This window comes from Vanessa tameamea, chromosome 13, assembly GCF_037043105.1.
Source record: "Vanessa tameamea isolate UH-Manoa-2023 chromosome 13, ilVanTame1 primary haplotype, whole genome shotgun sequence".
Classification (NCBI taxonomy): domain Eukaryota; kingdom Metazoa; phylum Arthropoda; class Insecta; order Lepidoptera; family Nymphalidae; genus Vanessa; species Vanessa tameamea.
This window is the reverse complement of record NC_087321.1, coordinates 1,059,023-1,079,276: the sequence shown is the minus strand read 5'-3', so window position 1 is coordinate 1,079,276 and position 20,254 is coordinate 1,059,023. Positions and strand designations below refer to the sequence as shown.

General features: G+C 42.2%; 2 protein-coding genes across 4 annotated transcripts in view; one reads left to right on the top strand and one right to left on the bottom strand.

The window, feature by feature from the left end:
* LOC113397811 (uncharacterized) overlaps nt 1-8,034 on the bottom strand; it is a 168,688-nt gene extending 160,654 nt beyond the window's left edge. For 2 of the 3 annotated variants that reach the window (XM_064216661.1, XM_026636324.2), the window contains exon 1: nt 7,449-8,033. In XM_064216661.1, coding sequence (XP_064072731.1) covers nt 7,449-8,012 — 564 coding nt within the window. In that variant the 5' untranslated portion in view covers nt 8,013-8,033. Of the gene's footprint in view, nt 1-7,448 lie in introns of all 3 variants that reach the window. The other variant, XM_026636325.2, reaches the window with a different exon arrangement.
* Nucleotides 1-19,605, top strand: part of Ubr3 (Ubr3 ubiquitin ligase) — a 67,908-nt gene extending 48,303 nt beyond the window's left edge. Inside the window, exons 10-28 of the mRNA XM_064216659.1 lie at nt 9,426-9,607; nt 9,799-9,923; nt 10,749-10,891; nt 11,531-11,694; nt 11,897-12,018; nt 12,701-12,873; nt 12,950-13,243; nt 13,328-13,402; nt 13,911-14,064; nt 14,201-14,319; nt 14,526-14,670; nt 14,748-15,115; nt 15,221-15,379; nt 15,507-15,806; nt 15,925-16,144; nt 16,222-16,470; nt 16,577-16,830; nt 16,951-17,696; nt 17,940-19,605. Coding sequence (XP_064072729.1) covers nt 9,426-9,607; nt 9,799-9,923; nt 10,749-10,891; nt 11,531-11,694; nt 11,897-12,018; nt 12,701-12,873; nt 12,950-13,243; nt 13,328-13,402; nt 13,911-14,064; nt 14,201-14,319; nt 14,526-14,670; nt 14,748-15,115; nt 15,221-15,379; nt 15,507-15,806; nt 15,925-16,144; nt 16,222-16,470; nt 16,577-16,830; nt 16,951-17,670 — 3,966 coding nt within the window. The 3' untranslated portion in view covers nt 17,671-17,696; nt 17,940-19,605. The remainder of the gene's footprint in view (nt 1-9,425; nt 9,608-9,798; nt 9,924-10,748; nt 10,892-11,530; nt 11,695-11,896; nt 12,019-12,700; nt 12,874-12,949; nt 13,244-13,327; nt 13,403-13,910; nt 14,065-14,200; nt 14,320-14,525; nt 14,671-14,747; nt 15,116-15,220; nt 15,380-15,506; nt 15,807-15,924; nt 16,145-16,221; nt 16,471-16,576; nt 16,831-16,950; nt 17,697-17,939) is intronic.
* Nucleotides 19,606-20,254: the final 649 nt, after the last annotated feature.

Below are 20,254 nucleotides of genomic sequence, written 5' to 3'. Positions count from 1 at the left end.
AAAAAATGTTCACATCGATCGAGTTTTATAACTCCAATGCATAATAAGCGCTGAATCTAATACAAATTACCACGTCGCTGGCCTTGATGCGCTACGACGTAACTTTCACTTTACATTTTCCGCTACTAGTTGGTAGCGTTTTATTTATGAGTATAATGTTTTAATACATTGTAAAGTTGTTTCGAACGTGTAAATGTTTTATAAATTTGAAGTTTTAAATAATGCATCCTTATTTATGATTCGTATTTAAATACAGTTTTTACTTCATAAATCTATCTTAACTGTAGTTGTAAACGTTGTTAGGTATTAATATAAGGAAAACTCTTGAACTTACAGACTGTCGCTTCCCAATGGCATAATAATGTTGCATATTGTATACAATATTGAAAGAGTAATTTGAAAATGTTTATTATTCGGAAAGTTTATTCGATATGTATATGCCGAAAGATAATACAACACTATCGACCCGCATGTTAATATTGTTAACTAAGCGTAATCTTTATTTGCACATACATTGATCCTTATCGCCCGGGAATAAGGGTCACTATGCCGACTCCGGTTAACTCTGTGATTGCGACTCGGTTATTATTATTTGCTCGCTCGTATGCTCCGTCAGCTGACACCGACACTGAATCCCGAGTAATGGATCATACGCTTTAGTGTTTTTATATTACGATTGTAGAGGGTGGCTCAATGCAATCCCAATATATATATATGTATGTAACTGAACTCCCAACGGTTGGAACGATTTCGATGGTTTCGATGGTTCGATGGTTTCGATTGGACACGGTACAGTGCTGGGATCGGAAAGTAAATAAAATTCTATCAGCTAGTTTATACATAAAATTCGTGAAATATTACAATGGATATATAATTAGGTATAGACAAAACAGTTCGGTGGGTACCCTTTCACCCTTGTTAGCCGATTTTATTTATAGCTAGCTAGTCATTGGCGAGCAATTAATATAACGTAGAAATAATACAAGACGAAATATGTCCAAAACAATATTTATGTATTCATCAAATTTTCAATAATGATTATTTTGATCACTCGAGAGACACGAGGACGTTACTAGTACCTACTGTTCCCAACTAACAACGTCATAGTAAATAGCAGTTTGACGCCTGTGATCATCCTTTATACAAATACCCAAGTCCGTTTCATGTTCGGGGTCATTTGTTTAATTACAGTCGATTCGGCGAAGTAATACTGATTAGCCGTCCGATTGTTTGTTGATTTCTCTGCAGCGTTTATTGTTACGAATTATTCATAACGTATTTACAGTTTGCTTCAATGAAACCCATGTACGTATATGTATATTGTTTTTAGTTATTGTATCCAGTTGTAGGTATTATATTTATAGTTAAGAATGTGTAAATTTATATATATATAGAAAAGATTTACGACCTAAACAAATTGAATCTTTAAATTAGACAAAATCTTAATAATTTAAATGACTATTTAACATGACGTTACATAAGATTTGCGAAAGTAACTCTCTGTTAAAGTGTCTATCTGTTGCTCTTTGACGGCCGACCAACTGAACCGAATTCGATGAAAATGTATATGAAAGGAGCTTGAACTCCAAGAAAGGACTTAGGCTACTTTTTTATGCCTATTATCTAAGGAATACTAGATACTAGTAGACTATGTAGCGAAGAAAGCGCTTCTCCTTTTACAAATAAAATTAAGCAATCTATTTACGACGACGTGACGTTGAAACTAGTAACGCTTGATTTTACAAGTAATCCCAAAGCTTACTCGTCGAAATTATCGCTTATCAAGCGATACATAATCAACATGTATACTTTACTCACATTGCGGCGCGTTCGTTCGTTCATTGATATAAATTAAAGTTTCCCTTCCCACGCACCTCATCGCCTCTGTTGATTTTATGTTATTCGATTCCGAAATTATCTACGTCATTCCTATTGACTTGAAATTGATTATGGCCGAGTGTTGTAGAGTCATTCATTAAACAGCAATACTTTGCATTTCTGTGTCACGTTCAGTCTCAGTCACAGTTAAACTCAGTTCAAATCATTTAGTCTAAGTTGAGTGTTGAGTGAGGCAGTTCAACATCCCAGAAGACATTTATGTACTGCGTGATTAGTAGGGTATGAATGTTGTAAACATTCGTATCGAATCTTGACCTACGATCCTAGCTGATACGTGGCTGTTGGCTTAACAAACTTGGCCTATATGTATTATACGCCGCACTGTTAATCTGATACCTACTGTATTCGTACCGTTCAGATCTATTCAACCACGAAGGGGCGCCCCTCCACTTAAAAATTAAAAACAAAGGCAATATAATGTCGATTGTTTTTTTTTTTGCTGTCCCTACTCTTATGTTAATCGTGTCACGCATACGATAAACAAACCTTCGATTTACGTATTTGATGCGATTCGCTAATAACTCAGCTATATTGTGCACCACTAAGAGTTTATGATTATCTTTATTCATAACACAACTATATAACACTTTATTTATTTCCTACTTACATTTTACTTCCAAAAGTATGATAACAATTTCGTCGACGTACAAAACGCCATTTTTTTGCAAATCCATAGTGTATATCATAGATTAATCAAGCTCGCGTCAATTTGCAGACAAATGTTGTTTAATTGGCTTTTCTCCTCTTATGGTTGGAGTAGAGTATAATTACGAGTCTCATTCAATGCCAGTGAAATCCAAAGTGCCAATATATGTATAATAGTCCATACGATATATAATACATTTTAATTTAAATGTATATATGATTCAGACTGCATGAAAATCTTGTGATTTATAATATTACGTTACATACATTCGATTAAAATTTGTTGTCAATGTCGGTTTATCGCTTTGTTTTCTTTGTTCAAGTTTGACATCTCATTATTTACAAGAACACAAATTCCGCGTATCACGTCCATAAGCTTAATTTAGTGCGAGAGATACCGCGAAGCGATACCGTTTATAATATTTTATACAAATCTACCACCTTTGTCTACCACCTTGGATTTGGAAATAGATAGGAACTGAGTGTGTTTTTTATCTCAATTATTATAAAAGTTAAAAGAACATTATAATGTCGGATTATGTTTGTGTTTATCGCTTTCACTACGCATGGTTGCACGGATGTGTGCGATCCGGTGAGGTGAAGGAAAACATCGTGAGGAAACCTGCATGTGTCTAATTGCAACGAAATTCTGCCACATGTGTATTCCACGAACCCGCCTTGGAGCAGCGTGGTGGAATATGCTCCAAACCTTCTCCTCAAAGGGAGAGGAGGCCTTAGCCCAGCATTGGAAGCCCACCATTGGAAATTTAAAGGCTTCTGATGTATAATTCGTCTAACTCAAACTAGCGACTAAAATGTCCATTACATTAAGACTTGTTTCGAACTTCGAACTATAAACGATCGGTAAAGAACGAAACAAGACTTAAATAATAACCTTTAAATAAATTAAAGAATCTAAAACAAACACACTAAATTGACCACTTTATATTGTTATTGTGAAGTATGATATGTTTTATTTCATTGCATGATCATTATAGACGTCTGTTTCATATAGTTGATTATGGTCATTAAATTCGTAGAATTACTTATTGAATAGTTTATATTTACTTATTGATGATATATAAACAATTCAAAGAGCGGTCTATCTAATGAAAATAACTTCGCGCGACACTTTCAAATATACCTTTTTATTTATTTTATTAATTTTTATTGGATTTATTTATCGCACAAACATTGCAGCCGATTTTTATGTATTCAAGTTCAATATAAATATTCGTGAAATATGACTAGTAATCTATTATACGACTATATAGGTATATATATTTTAAAGAATAAGCTCGGGGACAGTACTTACGCTAAAACAAATTTTATTTTATTTCATGTTAAACGCAAATGTTACTAGCAAAACATTATCATCGGTACAGTTGATTGACCCTTCCGCTCGTGACTCACACGATGTCCTCTCGAATAATTTATTTATATAACCTCATGGTGCCGTCACTACAATAATATATTAGTGTTAAAAAATATAGTCATAGAAACAAATAATTACTTGGCGGCTTTACCCCGTGTGGGAGGGCCAGATGTTAGGTACCCCATGTCCTTTTCTGAACCCCTGACAACGTGTATGCATAATGTTTAAGGAGTAGTTAAAAGTTAGAAGCAAATAAACAAACTCATTTGCATTTATAATTTTAGTATATAATGGACTATTTTTGCCAACAGAGCCAAATAGTTGAAAACTCAATTGCAAGTTATTATAGAAATATAGGTAATAGCCGTCTTCGGCACGGATAGGAGTGGCTGCGGGATCGTATTGATACGCATCCGCCGGCCTCTCCCGCCCTGTGTCTTGATTTCATTAGGGGATGAAGGTAATCTCACCCCTGCGAACTCCTGGCTAGACCGTATGGGGGCACGACTTTTGTATACATTTATTTAATCGGAATACTTCTACTAATTAAATTATCTTCTGGTTTCTAAACTAGAATTGCAATATTGCAATTAGACGAGCAGAAATAAACACGTGGGTTTTAACTGAACATCGAATGTGCAAATATGCGCCAGCTCAATGGATTTTTGATTTGTATTGTGTTTATGATTCATCTCGCGTTCGTCGAGCCGTACGCCAGGATGCTATTCTGCCGGATTTTAATTCACTATTGCAAGGTTGCAACAAATGATGGTTATAAAGTAAACAGGAAGATATTTCCAAAATTGTAACATTTATAGGCTGTTAATATTTTATAAGAACTAGGAAAATTTGTGGTAGGGTTTTTTGTAAGCCCGTCTGGGTGTGTACCACCCACTCATCAGATATTCTACCGCCAAACAGCAATACTTTAGTATTGCTGTGTTACGGTTTGAAGCGTGAGTGAGTTCAACTAAAACGTAATTATATGCCATTATGAAATTAAATAAGAACAAAGGTAGGATAATAAACAAAGCAATATCTATAAATGGCATTAAATTAATGACGTCAACATGACGTAAATACAAATAATGATCCTTAATGCATAAAACATAAGGGCCATTATTGTATGTGTATAGATTGTGTTATTCAGTAATAATAGTTATTTAATTAAATAACCTATTTATTTGTGTAAATAGATTATATCATCCTTTTTTTTAAAGTACTCAGTTATTGTTTATAATAATATCGTTTGTGTCTTTATTATGATTCATATATGTAATTTAATAACCGTTCACAGTCCATACTGAGTCAGATTTAACGGAACCTGCCTTTGTCCTCACTATTTAATTTAAGGTTTATCTGAGCTGTATTATGATTGAGTAAAAAATATTATATTATTAACAAAACAAATTTACTTTTAATAAATTTATTACATGAATATAAAATAATAATTAATTAATAACAAAATACTTTAATCAATTTCTGTTTTGCTAATATTATTACAAAAACAAAATGGTGAAGCCTCAGCGTTGGAAAAGGATGGAGTCACAGAGAATAGTTAAATTGTTTTAAAAACACAAGTTTTTTTTTTCATTTTTTTTGTATAAGTAAAACTTAACTGAGAGGAAAAAAACAATTGTCAGTTCATGTATTTTTTATTGAATTGAACCTCCTTAACTCTGAGACGAGTTGCGTGACTTGAAATTGAGTGCGAACTCAATGAGTCACTATACGGTTCGTTCTCCTATGCCACGATTAGCATATTTTTATATATCTAACATAGATAATCCGCGGTCGACATTCTATGCTCGACGATTATGATAACTTAATACCGTTTAAACCGTAACTTTGAGGTACTTTTTTATTATTTAAAATACGGTTGACAGACTGTATATATAGTCATAACATAATAAAATTCCGCAGACATTTTTAACTTTGCCGTTTCATAAATTCAAATAATTTGTAAAAAAATACATTGGTAAAGAAGGCATATTATTCGATACAAGATTATATAGATGATAAAAAAGCGTGGAGTTAATGCTTGTTGACTTCCAGGCAGGAGACATAACATACATATATAATTGTATTTAACTAATATGACTGTATTTTTAGATGTTGAAAAAAAGTAACTACTGAGTTTCTAGCCGGTTCTTCTCGGTAGAATCTACATTCCGAAACGGTGGTAGCTTTACTTAAAATAGTTTGTTAAATGACGATTCAAAATTGCTTGTAAAAGCCTAGTTAAATAAAGTATATTTTGATTTTGAACATGTCAATAGATATGGGCCATGGGACAACCATCCCTTACATCACTAATGTGCCACCTACCAAACTTGATGACTATGTTTCGGTATTTTTACTGAATCCAACAACCGAATAACAACAATACTAAGTATTTCTGATAGGGTGTAGAATAACGTTAAATTAAAATTAAATCTAAGTCGGTCCACAACCGAAAGTATTATTAATATATATATCGATGCGTTCAAGGTGAGTACTATTGACAATGAACTCGCTTTGGCCATTATTTATTAAAATCATAATATAATAGCCTTTGGCTGTGTGCCTCGTGTCTGTATTTTAGTCATCCCTTCAATGTTGTTATCTCGTTCAAAGAAACAATCCAACTGTCACATTGTTTAATCATCAAACGAAACAAATGTTGTGTTTAATTTATAATGCACTGGATACCGTTTCATTCGTCGAATATAATAAGTATTTATAAATATAACTACGATTTAAGTCTCATATGATAGCAACAGATGGTTGTTATATAAAGTCGATTCCAAAAGCTGGAGCTGTAAAAATCAATAAAGAATGTTGACCTTGAACTTGGCATGTCAGCATTGGTTGAGATCTAAAATAGTCTACGGTATTTATTCATGAAAAATATTCATTTTGAATGTCTGTGAAGTTTTCGTCCGCGGAAAATTTTAGGCGAATATAGTGTTGAATTATTGATAAGGACCAATCGCATGAAATATGACAATTTAGGATTGGTTTAGTCCTCCTGCCGTTGGAATATACGTTACGCTAGACTACAACGGATACGATACAAGCTGCGGCTACAACGTTATGATCGATATCCGGGCTCCGGGCGCCGCGACACCCGCTGTAATACAACGATGCAAGTGTGTTTACGTAGCATTCTTTGTTTACAATTCATACTATTGTCAATCTCTGTAAACCATTAAACATTCGATTGTCTTACAAACGATTACAAACGAAGAAGGATTTGTAAATATTTCTTTTAAGAGTAGTTTAACACTTTTGTGGAAATCTCGTTGATATTTTATTCATAGTATAAATTAATTAATGACTCGTTTTTATTCTTAGCTCTTGTTAAATTTTCGTCGAGAAATAGTAATCAATGGTCAAATCGATCCGTTGTCTAATATAAAGGCTCAACAAACATACAAAATTATAAATGGGAAACATTTATAATTTTAAATTGGGATAATATTAAAGATCTAATTTCAGTCAATGTAAATAATTGTTGAAAAGGACTAAGTCTATTGTATATACTAACCTGCAGATCATCTAAAATGTTTTGTAAAATAGTCTGTCCGAGCAGATGTTTGTGCGGGGGCACTATCATTGCGTACACGCGCTCCATAAGACCGGGCAGTGCACTACTGTCGTGCGAGACGCACCACTCTGCGAAATCCTCCAGCGTTCTCCGCTCCAATTCCCGTTGGTTTTTCGTGTACTCTCGCATCTTTTGATCAGCTGATGCCACTCGGCTCAACAGATCCGACATTTCGTGAAGCTTCAGCTCGAGGCTGTTACCGCGGCCGATACGTTTCGCTAGGAGCATCAAAACGGCGCCATTCTCATCTATATTCGATTCAAGTTTATTTATCGCCCGTGTCACCTGGGCCAGCCGGGCCAGTATCTGTCTCTGTTTTCTCCTGATGACGGGTAACTCGACACCACCGGACATATTGAACGGTTTGCTAATAACGTCCCAAGAGTTAAGAACCTCCTCGCCTACCTCTATACCGAGTTTGATTACGTCGACGGCTTCGTCAACGAGCGCGTCCGTTATAGCGAATGCTGCTAGCAATAGAATGGCACACACGCGAGCCGTCATGGCGGCGGACGGACTCCCACTGAGCCGTCTCGCGTGAGGTCACAGGGTGGACAGCCTCGATATTTACTTTCCTTCGTGAAATATCTTTGTCATTTATTGTTTCTTGTTAAAAATGATCAGTGACAATGTTGCGGTAGATACAAGTTTAAACTGTTGTTTCAATTCAAAGTTGTATTTTCAGTTCTACAGTTTAATTCATGACTCATAGAAGGCTTAAACTCATTAGCACGACCGCTTTTTCATGCCTTACGTCACGTATTAATTCACTGTAGACGATGTTGTCGTTCGATATTATTAAATTAATTACAATAAAAAATACCTGAACACCCAATAGATATTTATAGCAAAGATATTTGAAAGCTGGTAATTATAGTATTTTTTGGTATGGAACATTTATTAAATTAAAGCAGTCAAAAATGTTTGTTCATAAAACTTTGTAAAACTTTACCCATTTTTTTTGTTTTACTAGTTATCTGGCAACACTCGTCAGTAAACCCTCTCCAATATCAGCAAAAGCTTTTTGTCCTCCGTTGAAGTTGTAACTCACACCCATTTCAAACTTGTTATCGTATTTTTATAGCTGTAATAAAAGATAATCATATGAATATTCTCTTTACGAAAAGCATTAATGTCTTATCAAGATGTTTTAAATTATATAATGTTTTAACTACTTTTAACATTAGTTAGGCGACGAAGTGAAGTTGAGTAGTTAAGATTTTTTTTTTAATTTATAGTATAGTCGTCGGAAATGCATCTTAAAGCCAAGGTTTAATAACGAAAATGTTTCGTGGTTGTTATAAAAGTCAAAAAGTATTTATCAAAAGTCAGTCTTAGGACAGCGCTAATGTCCCACAACTGGACTGAGACATTTTCTTCTTTTTATAAGCAAGTTTGTTGGTTTCATTTGTTGGTACACGTAGGTAATGATATTTTCGATGATTCGAATTTGACTTACAAAATGTACAAAATAAAGCTTATACTTATACTTTATAAATATATCATCATAGTTGAGGTATATAGTCCTTTAAAATGTCGAAACAGTATAGTGATTGATTTATACATATAATAAGATTCTTTCATTCGGTTAACTCATTTTAAAGATGATATATTAATGAATATTGCTTTGTTTTGTGAAAATCCCTTAATGTTCATGTACCAGACATTTGTAAAGGCGCGTTAATATAAATTATGAGCAATCTCCATAAGGTTGATTGACGCGATCAAATACGTTTAATTTTTTTTTTTTATTTATTCAGAGTCGATTACGGATTATATTGTATGGTAACTTTTACTTTATTAACTTTAGAGCACTACCACGCTTCGCGTTCGAGACATGCAAAAAGTGACAACGATATTGATATCCGTGTGGCAAATAGTATTGATTTATTAAAAATCGAAACAAATTATCAACAGAGCCTGTTTTACGAGATCCTCGCAGGCGTGTGGGTTCGAAACGGCCTACAGATCAAGGGTCAAGCGATGACGTACATCCAGGCGAACTTCTGCAACTCGATGGTCGACATGGACATATACTGGCTGCAGATCTGCGCCGCGCATCTACCTGCCGACCAATTCGTCGACATGTGCATTGACGTGTGAGTCACTGTTCCGCTCTATCTGCAATACTTTATCGAAACAGACTAACGCCGTTACTAAGCATGCATTCATTGTATACTGTGAAAATTTTTTTTGCATAGAATTTGAAATTCAATGTTCACTGTTAACGGTTATTGTTGTATGTTGTATTCTCTAGGAACTGTTGAAGGACCGGTATTATTTTCATCAGGTTCGGAGTCCGCGAGTGGCTGAGCATGACGCCGATGTCGCAGGTGCAGGCCGCGGAGCAGGACGCCATGGTGGAGGGACTGCTCACCTTCCTCGCGATCCTCGTCTCCTCCAGGACTAATCTCGGTATAACTCGAAGCGAGACCGTTTGAAAAATTGCAAAAATAAACTATTTATCTATCATATTAGTATGCTAAAATCTTATAAAATTATAGTCGTAAACAGTTTTAAAGTGAAACTTTTATTGAAAATATAAAATCGGACGACGTTTTTGAGGACATCTACCGAAATTATTTCAGGCCCGGCCCTAGCATAAGACCTTAAAGCAACGGGGGTAACAGAATTGAGTATGTAGAATTGTAGATTGATAATAGTTTGTTAGCATTCATATAATTGTTGTGGTTTGTACGTACCAAGATTTTATTCGTACATTGTACCCTACAGCTACCGAATGGTTTTCATCAGCGGGCTTTGTGCAGGCCTGTTCCCTCCCACTGGACTTATTTGTTCCATTTTCTATTTTCTATGTTGTCTTGGGTCTGGGTGTTCGTGGTACCGTCGTTACTTCTGATTTTCCATAACACAAGTGCTCTAGCTACTTACATTGGGATCAGGGTAATGTATACGATGTTGTCGAATGTTTATTATTATTTATTTATTATTGTACTCTGCCGCCTTGAGACAATACTTTTATTGCTATGTTTCTAGGATAAGTAAGTCAGTGTACGTACTGGCACAAGGGAAATAACTATATATTCTGCCATGGTTAGCGTTGAATTCGTGGCCAAATAACCCATGTCGGGCTCCTTAAATCTTTTCCAACGGTAGGTATAACGTTTATTTATAGTGACGTAACTAGTTATATACATAGAAGAAATATCGAACAGTTTAAAAGGATTAAATAAAGGAAAAAAAAGTATGAATAACGTTATGACATGATAACATCTCCAGGTAACGACGAGTTGACACAGTCCAGACTAGAGGTCGCTACTTTGCTGGCGGCCGGCGACAAGACGCACTCGCAGCTGCTGGAGCTGATGCCGGAGAGATCAGGAAACGCGCACACGAGGAACTTCGAGACCGTGCTGAAAGAGGTCAGTTCGATTGTGTGTTACTCTAATTTCAGTGATAAGTGACGGGACCATATTCATACTAGGACGCAAAACCAATGGTTTTATCAGACGCCTTTTATCTCAGAATAACTCTGGCTGTGTAGTTTATAACACTGCTATTTTTGCGTTTATCAATTGCCTCAGGACGATTTGCCGTTCAAATCATATGCTATATTTAATATACAGTTGAATGGCGGACGAACTACCGGAAATACTTCAGGCCTGGAAAATGAATTTTTGTTTACAATCATATTTTATCGTTTCGTATAATGATGTAGTTTTCAAGTATGTGTAAGCTTGTATATTAACACTGAATATTATTACTACTTTGAATTTGCTTTAGAATCGACATAAATTTGCGCAAATAATACTATTGAAGTGACAGACACGTACTTAAGACTGTCTGACAATGAATGTGTTACTTAGATCGTTTTAGAGATAAGTCAGCAACACTATGTGTATCATGACGTCGATTTTCATTCGAATCGATTATTAGAGATGGTTTTTGGTCGATGGTTCTATAAACAAACAGTTGAAATACATTTAGCAAAAGTATCAATCGTCGTATGGTATACTAAATTATAAATGATAGAATTCACAAGGTGCTAATTTCTGCCCCAGCTGTCGGTGTACCGCGCGCCGCCCAAGGGCTCCGAGAGCCTGGAGCAGGGCCTGTTCGTGCCCACGCCGGCCGTGTGGGAGCGCCACTACGACCCGCTGCACGTGCTGCGCCGCGCCGTGCATCGCCGGGACTTCCACGCCTCCATGGACCGCTTCGCGGCCTAGTGAGTGCCCCGCTCGCGCCCCTCGCAAACGTTTATCACGACAATATATCACTTAATCATTTGGGTTCAAGATTACTGAATATCTGTTTTATTAAATTGTTTTAACATTCCAATGCTTCATAAATCGGAGAAGCATTGCAAGCGGGCCGTAGTCAGTAAGCGTGTTACGATGTGATCTCTAATGCGGTGCCCGCGCCTGCAGCGTGCGCGACAAGCAGAAGGCGGACGGCAGCGGCGCCGGCGCGGGCCCGCTGTGGCCGCCGCTGCGCGCCGCCGCCGCGCCGCCGCCCGCCGCCGGCGACCCGCGCCAGCTCTGCGCCTCCGGTACGCTCGACGCCGCCAACTCCTACAGAATGTTCTCCCTCCCCCCTTAAAGTATCATTATGCCCTATTTGAGAGGGAATTGTACATCTATGATTCCCCCTAAATTTGGAGAGAAAACCTCCAAGTTAGCATCACCGTTGCCGTATGACGGCCGTCTCCCGGTAGCTATAGCAACTAGTGCTTTAGCTTTATCTGTTAGGGGAAGGAAAGGGAGGATAGTTACACAATTCTGAGTATCTTAGGACCATTTAGTATTACCATTAATGATACCAGTGAACTAAAGTTGTCCATCTCTATAGTTATAACCAAACCATCCGAGTTAACTTATTTTGCAAATCTTTGAGTTGGAATAAGTTAACGTCGTCGTCCACGTCACAAAAAATACAATAAATTGTTTAGTCTGTGTAATTAAATTCGAAATAGCTTTAAAACATTAACGTTTACAGATAAATTGCTAGAAAAATATCAATATAAGTTTACAATTTTTCTCTAACTATTTACTGTACAATAAATAAAATGTATTAATAGCACAAATAAAATATAAGTGTATCGACAAAAGGTTCATATACCTCATCTAATGAATGACCAGCAGCTACGGATGCGATTTCAAAGTAAACGGAGTAGATCTTCACGCCAAACGTTACGAAGTCCCCGTTTTTAAAGTAGCTAACCATGTGCGCAGGCGTGCTGCACGGCGCGCTGCTGGCCGTGCTGCACCGCGGCGTGCGGCGGCGCTACGCCGAGGGCGCCGAGGCCGAGGCCGAGCCCGCGCCGCCCGACCACGTGCTGGCGCTGGCCGTGTACCTGCTGGCCGTCGCCGCCGACCTGGCCGCCGAGCGCGCGCTCACGCACAACGTCAGGCCCCCGTCACACCGTCACTCGTTCGTTGGAGTAGCTCCCCCCGGCCGTCTAACCGTATCCGCGCCCGCAGCGCGACGTGTGCGTGGCGGAGGGCGGCAGCGGCTCGGCGGGCGCGCGCGTGGCGGGCGTGCCGCTGCTGCGCGCCTTCGCGGGCGGCGCCGTGTGCGACAACGCGCGCACGCTGCTGCTGTCCGTGCCGCCGCCGCCGCGCGCGCCCGCCGCGCACACGCACCTGCACCGCAGCGAGCGCCGCCCGCACTCCGACAGCGAGCCCGAGTGGGAGGCGGGCGACGACGGCGCCGCCGCCAGCAAGGCCTCGCTGCCCGCCGCCAGCACCGCGCTCGCCGTGCCCTCCGACCTGCAGGTCGTCTCTACGTCGCCTCGCCCCGTCCGCCCTCTGGACCGCACCCCCGACTCGCGTTCTATACGTCTCGTTATTTCTGCTCAGATGGTGCGCGGCAGCTCCGTGTCAGACGACCAGTCCGATACGGGTGGTGAGACGCCGGAAATTCGAGCTTTAGAGGTGTGCATGCCTGATTATATCCCACTACCGGACTAGGGCCCCCTCGTCCATTATTCTAACACAGATTGGTGAATACACGTGTGGCATACTTTTATCTGACTTCAAGCGATATTAACATAATCATTGACGTTACATACCATTACAGACAAAAAAACTGCTTCATCTGTCCAGTGGCTAGATTATAAGGTAGATCTCGTTTCAGGTTCGTTTCCCGAATCGAGTAGATAAAATGTCTTGAGTTTTTCGTTCGTAAAATTTAAGAAACTGCTGAAGTTTGAATGCCTCGAAAATCATGTAAAGCCGTTGGTCCTGCGCCTAAACTCTTGTGATGTCGGATTTGCCTTCCCATCGGATTATCTGTGTGAAAGTGAATGTATGCGTGTGCGTGTGTGAGTTTTGGCAAGTTGGCTAGTCTCCCTTGAGCAAAGGCACTGTGGAAGCCCCCACATCATTCAAAACGATTGTGACCGAAACAGGCACTGGGCTAATATCGATTATCTCCCCGTAGAGCGGCAGCAGCGACAGCCAGGCGCTGGTGCTGCAGGGCCTGCCGCGGATCCGCGCGGACGAGGACGTGGATATGGAGGCGCAGCACATGACGCTGGCGCTGCCCGACGCCGCCTCCGCGCTCGCCGCCGACTCGCCTGTGTCGCTGCACTACGGTCAGTGGCCCAGGCGACCGGTGCCATCGCCCGATGGGAAACAAATCACAAATCACAAATATATACACACTTATGTATACAGTTTTAGAGGATGCTAACACGCCGTTGTACTGTTTCCACCTTACATGTAATACAGATATAAGAGACATGGAGGTGCCAGATTGGGGATTCGAAGGAAATCTGTTCGAAGAGTCCCCGGCGCCCGCACTCCCCGCGCCCCCCTCAGATGACCCGCAGCCCTCTTCCAATACGCAGGTGAGGTGCAACATATACCGTGGAGGCTCGTACCTCTATATAAAAGAAATGCTGCCTTAGAGCAACAAGTTTAAAAAACGTAATTTGGTCGTATACTACGATTAAGTTTTCCTAGTTCATAGTAATTATTTAAGAAATCTTTTACAAAGACCCAGAGAAGATAGGTTTAATATGTTGAAATATTATGTTTTCTGTGCCACCTTCAGATCCAGCTGCACACACAGACGGACGAACAGATCATAGTCAATGAATCGATAATCTCCCTACTACTCAAATTGCACTCGCAACTATCGGGGCGACTCGACTCGTTTTCGCTGGAGGAGCCGCCGCCCCCCTCGCAGGAACCTATCGGTGAGAATTCATCGAGATTCACGCTAGTCCAAGGCGAGCGAACCGAACTGACCACGGCTCTCTCCCGGCGCTCCCAGGCGACGGGCCGTACTTCATCGGCTCGCTGCTGCACAAGCTGGCGGCGCTGGACGCGCGCTGCGCGGCGTCCGTGCAGCAGCTGCGGCGCACCATGTGGCCGCTGCAGCGCGAGCGGCAGGCCGAGCAGCGCGCGCGCGAGCGCCGCGAGAAGGAGGAGCGCTCGCGCCGCGCGCGCGACCGCCAGCAGCAGCTCATGCGGGAGTTCGCGCGCCGCCAGCAGCAGTTCCTGTCCGCCATGGCGGGCCTGGGCGCCGCCGAGGACATGGAGTGGGAGGACGAGGTGCAGCGCGACTACGACTGCGTCATTTGCAACACCACCGCGCCCTCCACGCCGCAGGACCCCATCGGCCTCGTCGTGCTGCTGCAGGTGGGCTCGCGCGCTGCGTGCGAGAAGCTTCGAGGCTGCGCGATCGTGAGATTGTGAAAGTCATTTGGTACGTGCGTCGGCGCTGACGGAATTGTCTGCTCGCAGTCGACCTCGGTGCTCGGCCACAGACGGCGCAAGGGCAGCGGGCAGGCGCGGCTGGCGCTGTCGGAGGTGGAGCGGGAGCGGCTGTCGATGCAGCACCGCGGCACGGCCGCCGCGCACTTCTACCGTCTGCACGACGACCTCAGCCTGTACTTCGATCAGGTCCGACGCCTACTCATTTGTCTCTTAAAACGGAGTTTATCATACTGTCGTGTGCATCTGCACGATATAAACTTACACTTGATAATATTACCTCGCACGCTACAATGTTTAATCTGGGGCGTCGCAGGAGTCCTGGGTGCTATCACTGTCGGTGGGCTGGGAGGGCGGCGTGGCGGCGCAGTCGTGCGGCCACCACCTGCACCTGCGCTGCCTGCGCGCCTACATGCGCTCGCTGGCCGCGTCGCAGCGGCCGCACAACCTGCACGTGGAGCGCGGCGAGTTCCTGTGCCCGCTGTGCCGCCAGCTCGCCAACAGCGTGCTGCCGCTGGCTCCGCCGCCGCCCCGCGCGCCCCCCGTGCCGCCCTCCGACCACCGCGTGCTGGCCACGCACATCCTCGACATGCTCGAGCGGGAGAGACCCGCACCGGTCGGTGTTTTTTTTATTAACTTGTTATATACTCTGATTCCCGAATTGTAAATATAATACTCCATGTGGCGATCTTTATATTAGATAAATCTATCACGTTACGTTACGTTCTCGACAGACGCCCAGCTGCCTGTCGGAGGCGATGGGTAAGGCGATGGAGGAGATGACGGCGACGGCGACAAATAAATTAAAAATGCGATACGGATCGTCTCCGGCCGCCATCTTCACGTTCGTGGCGTCGCTCGTGCGCACCAACGTCGAGTGTGAGCTGGTGCAGCGCGGCGGCTCGCTGGTGCAGCGACCCACGCCGCGGTACAAGCCTCGCGGAGACTGCATAGGTGAGACACGAGGGGGTAGCGATCGCGGTATCCATTCGCCACGGGAATATCGAGCTAACGGCGACTCCTGACCGCAGTCCCGCTAATCGCCGTGGCCGGCACGCACGCGCTGGCGCTGTCGGCGGCGGCGGGCCGGCTGGGCGTGGGCAGCACGTGGCGCGCGCTGGCGCCGCCCGAGTCGCCCGCCGCCGCCGGCGCGTGCGGCGCGCCCGCCTGCTCGCCCGCGCCGCCCGCGCGCCCCGTGCCGCTGCTGCTGCGCGACCCCACGGCGCTGCTCATGCACTTCCTGCTGCTGGCCCCGCAGGCGCCGCCGCACATGGATATACGTAAGTTGGACGACCACAATCCTTTAGGATCTTATTCGATTATTGCTTATTTAATCATTTTTCATCTTCATTCACCATTCATTAACATTATATTTTTTTTCTGCAGAATATTTCACATGCATAGTTCGTGCTCTTTACGCGCTGACGTACTATCAAGTGGTGAACCAGCTGTGTGCGACGGGTGCTCTGCCTGCGGCGCTACGAGCGCTCCGGGGGACGGAGGCCGAGGGCGACGCGGGAGGCCTAGCGCAGGCCGCCAGGATGTTGCTTAACACTCTCGCTGGACACCATCTACTCGAGGACGACGCGGATAGCGCTACGCCCGACAGGGAGCCTGACCTTCATACCGTAGAGTTGGAGGTGGGTATTCGTTTTTAAATAAACAATTTCATTTCATACTCCAATAATAACAACTTTTATTACGTAACCTGTAACTTTTCCTTTCACATAACGCTCAACACTAATGCGGAACGTCGCCAGGTACAAGAACTCCTGCTACACTTCCTCCGCATCTCTGCGCTACTCCGCAAGCACATCTACGGTGGCGAGCTACCGCGCATCCAGACGGAGCGCGACGAGTTCCCGACGCTGCTGCGGTACCTGGAGCTGGTGGGCGACGAGCCCGCGCCGACGGCCGACAGCGCGCTGCCGCCCGGCGCCGCCGCCACCGCGCAGGCGTGGGCGCGCCAGCTGGCCGCCGCCACCACCAGCGGCCAGCTGTCGGTGCAGCGCGCCGTGCGCACGCTGCACGTGTCGTGGGCGGCGCCCAGCCTGCTGGCGCTGCCGCGCGACTACGACCGGCTGTTCTCGTACTACCACGGCCGCGCGTGCCTGCAGTGCGGCGCCGTGCCCAAGGAGGCGTCGGTGTGCCTGCTGTGCGGCACGCTCGTATGCCTGAAGCAGGCGTGCTGCCGCCGCCACCAGCAGGCCGAGGCGGTGAGCCACGCGGCGGACTGCGGCGGCGGCACGGGCGTGTTCCTGGTGGTCACGTCGACGTACATCATCGTGATCCGCGGCCGGCGCGCGTGCCTGTGGGGCAGCCTGTACCTCGACGACTACGACGAGGAGGACCGTGACCTGAAGCGTGGCAAGCCGCTGTATCTCAGCCGCGACCGCCTGGAGCTGCTGCAGGCTCAGTGGCTGGCGCACCGCTTCGACCACACCAAACGCACGTGGGTCTGGCATCGGGACTCGCTCTGAGGCGAGCTCGCGGGATACGCTCACACGTAAACTATTATTTTTTCTTCTAGATGTATGTATTCATAATAGCGAAATAATTCCAGACAACAATAGTTGTTTCGGTTTGAAGGGTCGAATGACCCAGTGTATCTACAGGTACAGGGGACATAACATCTTAGTTACAAATGTTGGTGGCGTATTTATCGCATTTATTCATTTAAAAATAATTTCTATGAAATTAATTATGTATATATAATAGTTGTCTAATTAAAACTAAATTTATTTTTCAGTGTTTCCGGTAAAGAAAGGTAGCGGCAAGTCAAATTACGGCGCCGTCGTCTCGCACGCGGAGAGTCGCCGGTTGTTTCTCACGTTATAATTATGTAGATAAATTATTAAAAGTGTATCATATTGTTATCTATATTATTTTCTCTTTAAGTTCTCGTGTCGATCAGCGGTGAACAAAGAAAAGGGATTCTATCCGTACTTGATGTATTAAATATAGCAATAATTAGACATGGTATGAAGTAGAAATGTGACGATCGTCGTCCGCGCTATCATAGATATCCTATAACGTTCTCTTCCTCTTCTTCCAACATTTTATCGCCGATGCTATGAATCAACCAGACCGATATGAACCGTATAACAATAGAATTGAGATCAGAATCGCTTGCTCAAATTTGACAATTATGTAAAAAATCTTATGTATAAATTAGATAGTGTAAGCGTTGTAGAGTCATGATATTGTCGAAGCACGGTTTGATTTGCTGACAACGATTAATAGTAACAGCAGAGATGACCCCTCTGCTACCTCCTACTTCATTGAGAGGTCTTAATATTGTAAATACGAGCGGGACCGCTAGGGACGTCCGGTGGGTGTTAGGGCTGTGAACATGTACGTATTTCTCTCTTATCGATATCGATTTAATACGTTTATAAATTATTATTTTCCTTACCCATTCATGTAGGTTAGTTTCGAACGCAAATGAAATCGTTTGTTTTATTTTAAACAGATAATGCTATATTTGATTTGTAATCATTTTATGTTTATATTTAAATGATTATACGTAATAATTGCTTCAGAACTAAGAATGCACTACAATAGCTTAATCAAAGACAATACAAGTATCATACCGACAATTACAACAATAGTTCCGAGCTTCTTGTACATAGTTTGAAAGAATGATTGGTCGGTTCACGTGTAGCTTAGTTGTTAGTATAGATATTTCGTGTGCAATGTCGTGGCCTTGAGATGTTAGACGTTTATATATTGTTCGCCCGTTCATAAAGCTCGCATGTTTACATGTTGACTTAGTCTATCATTAGTTTTAGCTGTTGAGAGAAATATTAAGATAATATATCGATTGTACTTTAGTGAATACGTTATATATATCGCGACAAATTGTTACGTGAAGCGAATATAATGTGCTAAATTTTATATAGATATTCGATATATTAGATACAGTTTAAAATTAAATGATATATATTTTATTAATTGATGATAAAAAAAAACATCATTGAAATCTCATAAAAGTATTGGAATAAGAATGTCATTTTTTAAATTAAGATTTTCAACTCTGATAAAATTATTTTTTTGTATATTTTTCGCGTCTATATCTTCAATGAGCTGCTAACTCGTGTGCTAAGTTCAAGCTTGAGACTTTCAGACGTGTAAAGGTGTACTGTGCATATTTTATAATCGAACCTTCGTTTTACGTTACACTGCGTTAGGTTATTGTGATATGACTGATAAAATATAGCAGCTTTCTTTATAGTGATTTAGCAGAATTTTTAACAGAAAAACGTCGTGAAGGTGTCTAGTAACAGCTCGGTTACATTTCGTTATTTATCTTACGTCAGCGTGTGCTCACATCTAAAGTAAATATTGTTAACTCTTGTATCTATGATTGTTCTTGTATATAATCAATAATAATTAAAGTTGTTGATATTTCAAAACATGTTTTTTTTTATTTATTTAATAGAAACTATTTAGTTTCCCTGTATTCCGCTTATTCTCCCTTCCTTCAACAACTCCATCGGGTTGGGTTCCTTTGGGTTGGTAGAGTGTAGGCCCGCCTGGGTCGGTACCAATAGCTCCTTGATTATAGCTGTGTTCTAAGGCGTAAGAAGTGGTTTGTTGCGTGCAATTTGCTCGACGTATCAACATCCCCTTGCCCTTATCCCAATTTTACTTGGGGTCGGCGCAGCATGTCCTCTTCTTCCATACTTCTCTGGACGTCATCTCACAAGTAACAATCTTTCTAACCATATCGTCTTTCACACAATCCATCCATCGATCATTTGCTTGACATATGAAAAATAAAATTAAATAGAACTGAAATCGCATTGGTCTTTATTGATTTGGTCAAAGCGAAAAAAATATATCTGATACATAAGTTAATAAGAACGTTATCCAAATTGCCTATGTCCAATCAATATTTTTTTTTATAATGACTATTGATCTGTCTATTATGATCTGATACTGTCTATTTCAACTGCAGGAGCAGGAAAACCTGCTTTAGGAAATAAACTATATATTGCGATTGCGACATTCGGCATTGAATTGACGTGAGTTCATTTAATAGAATTCTTGAATAATGAATCT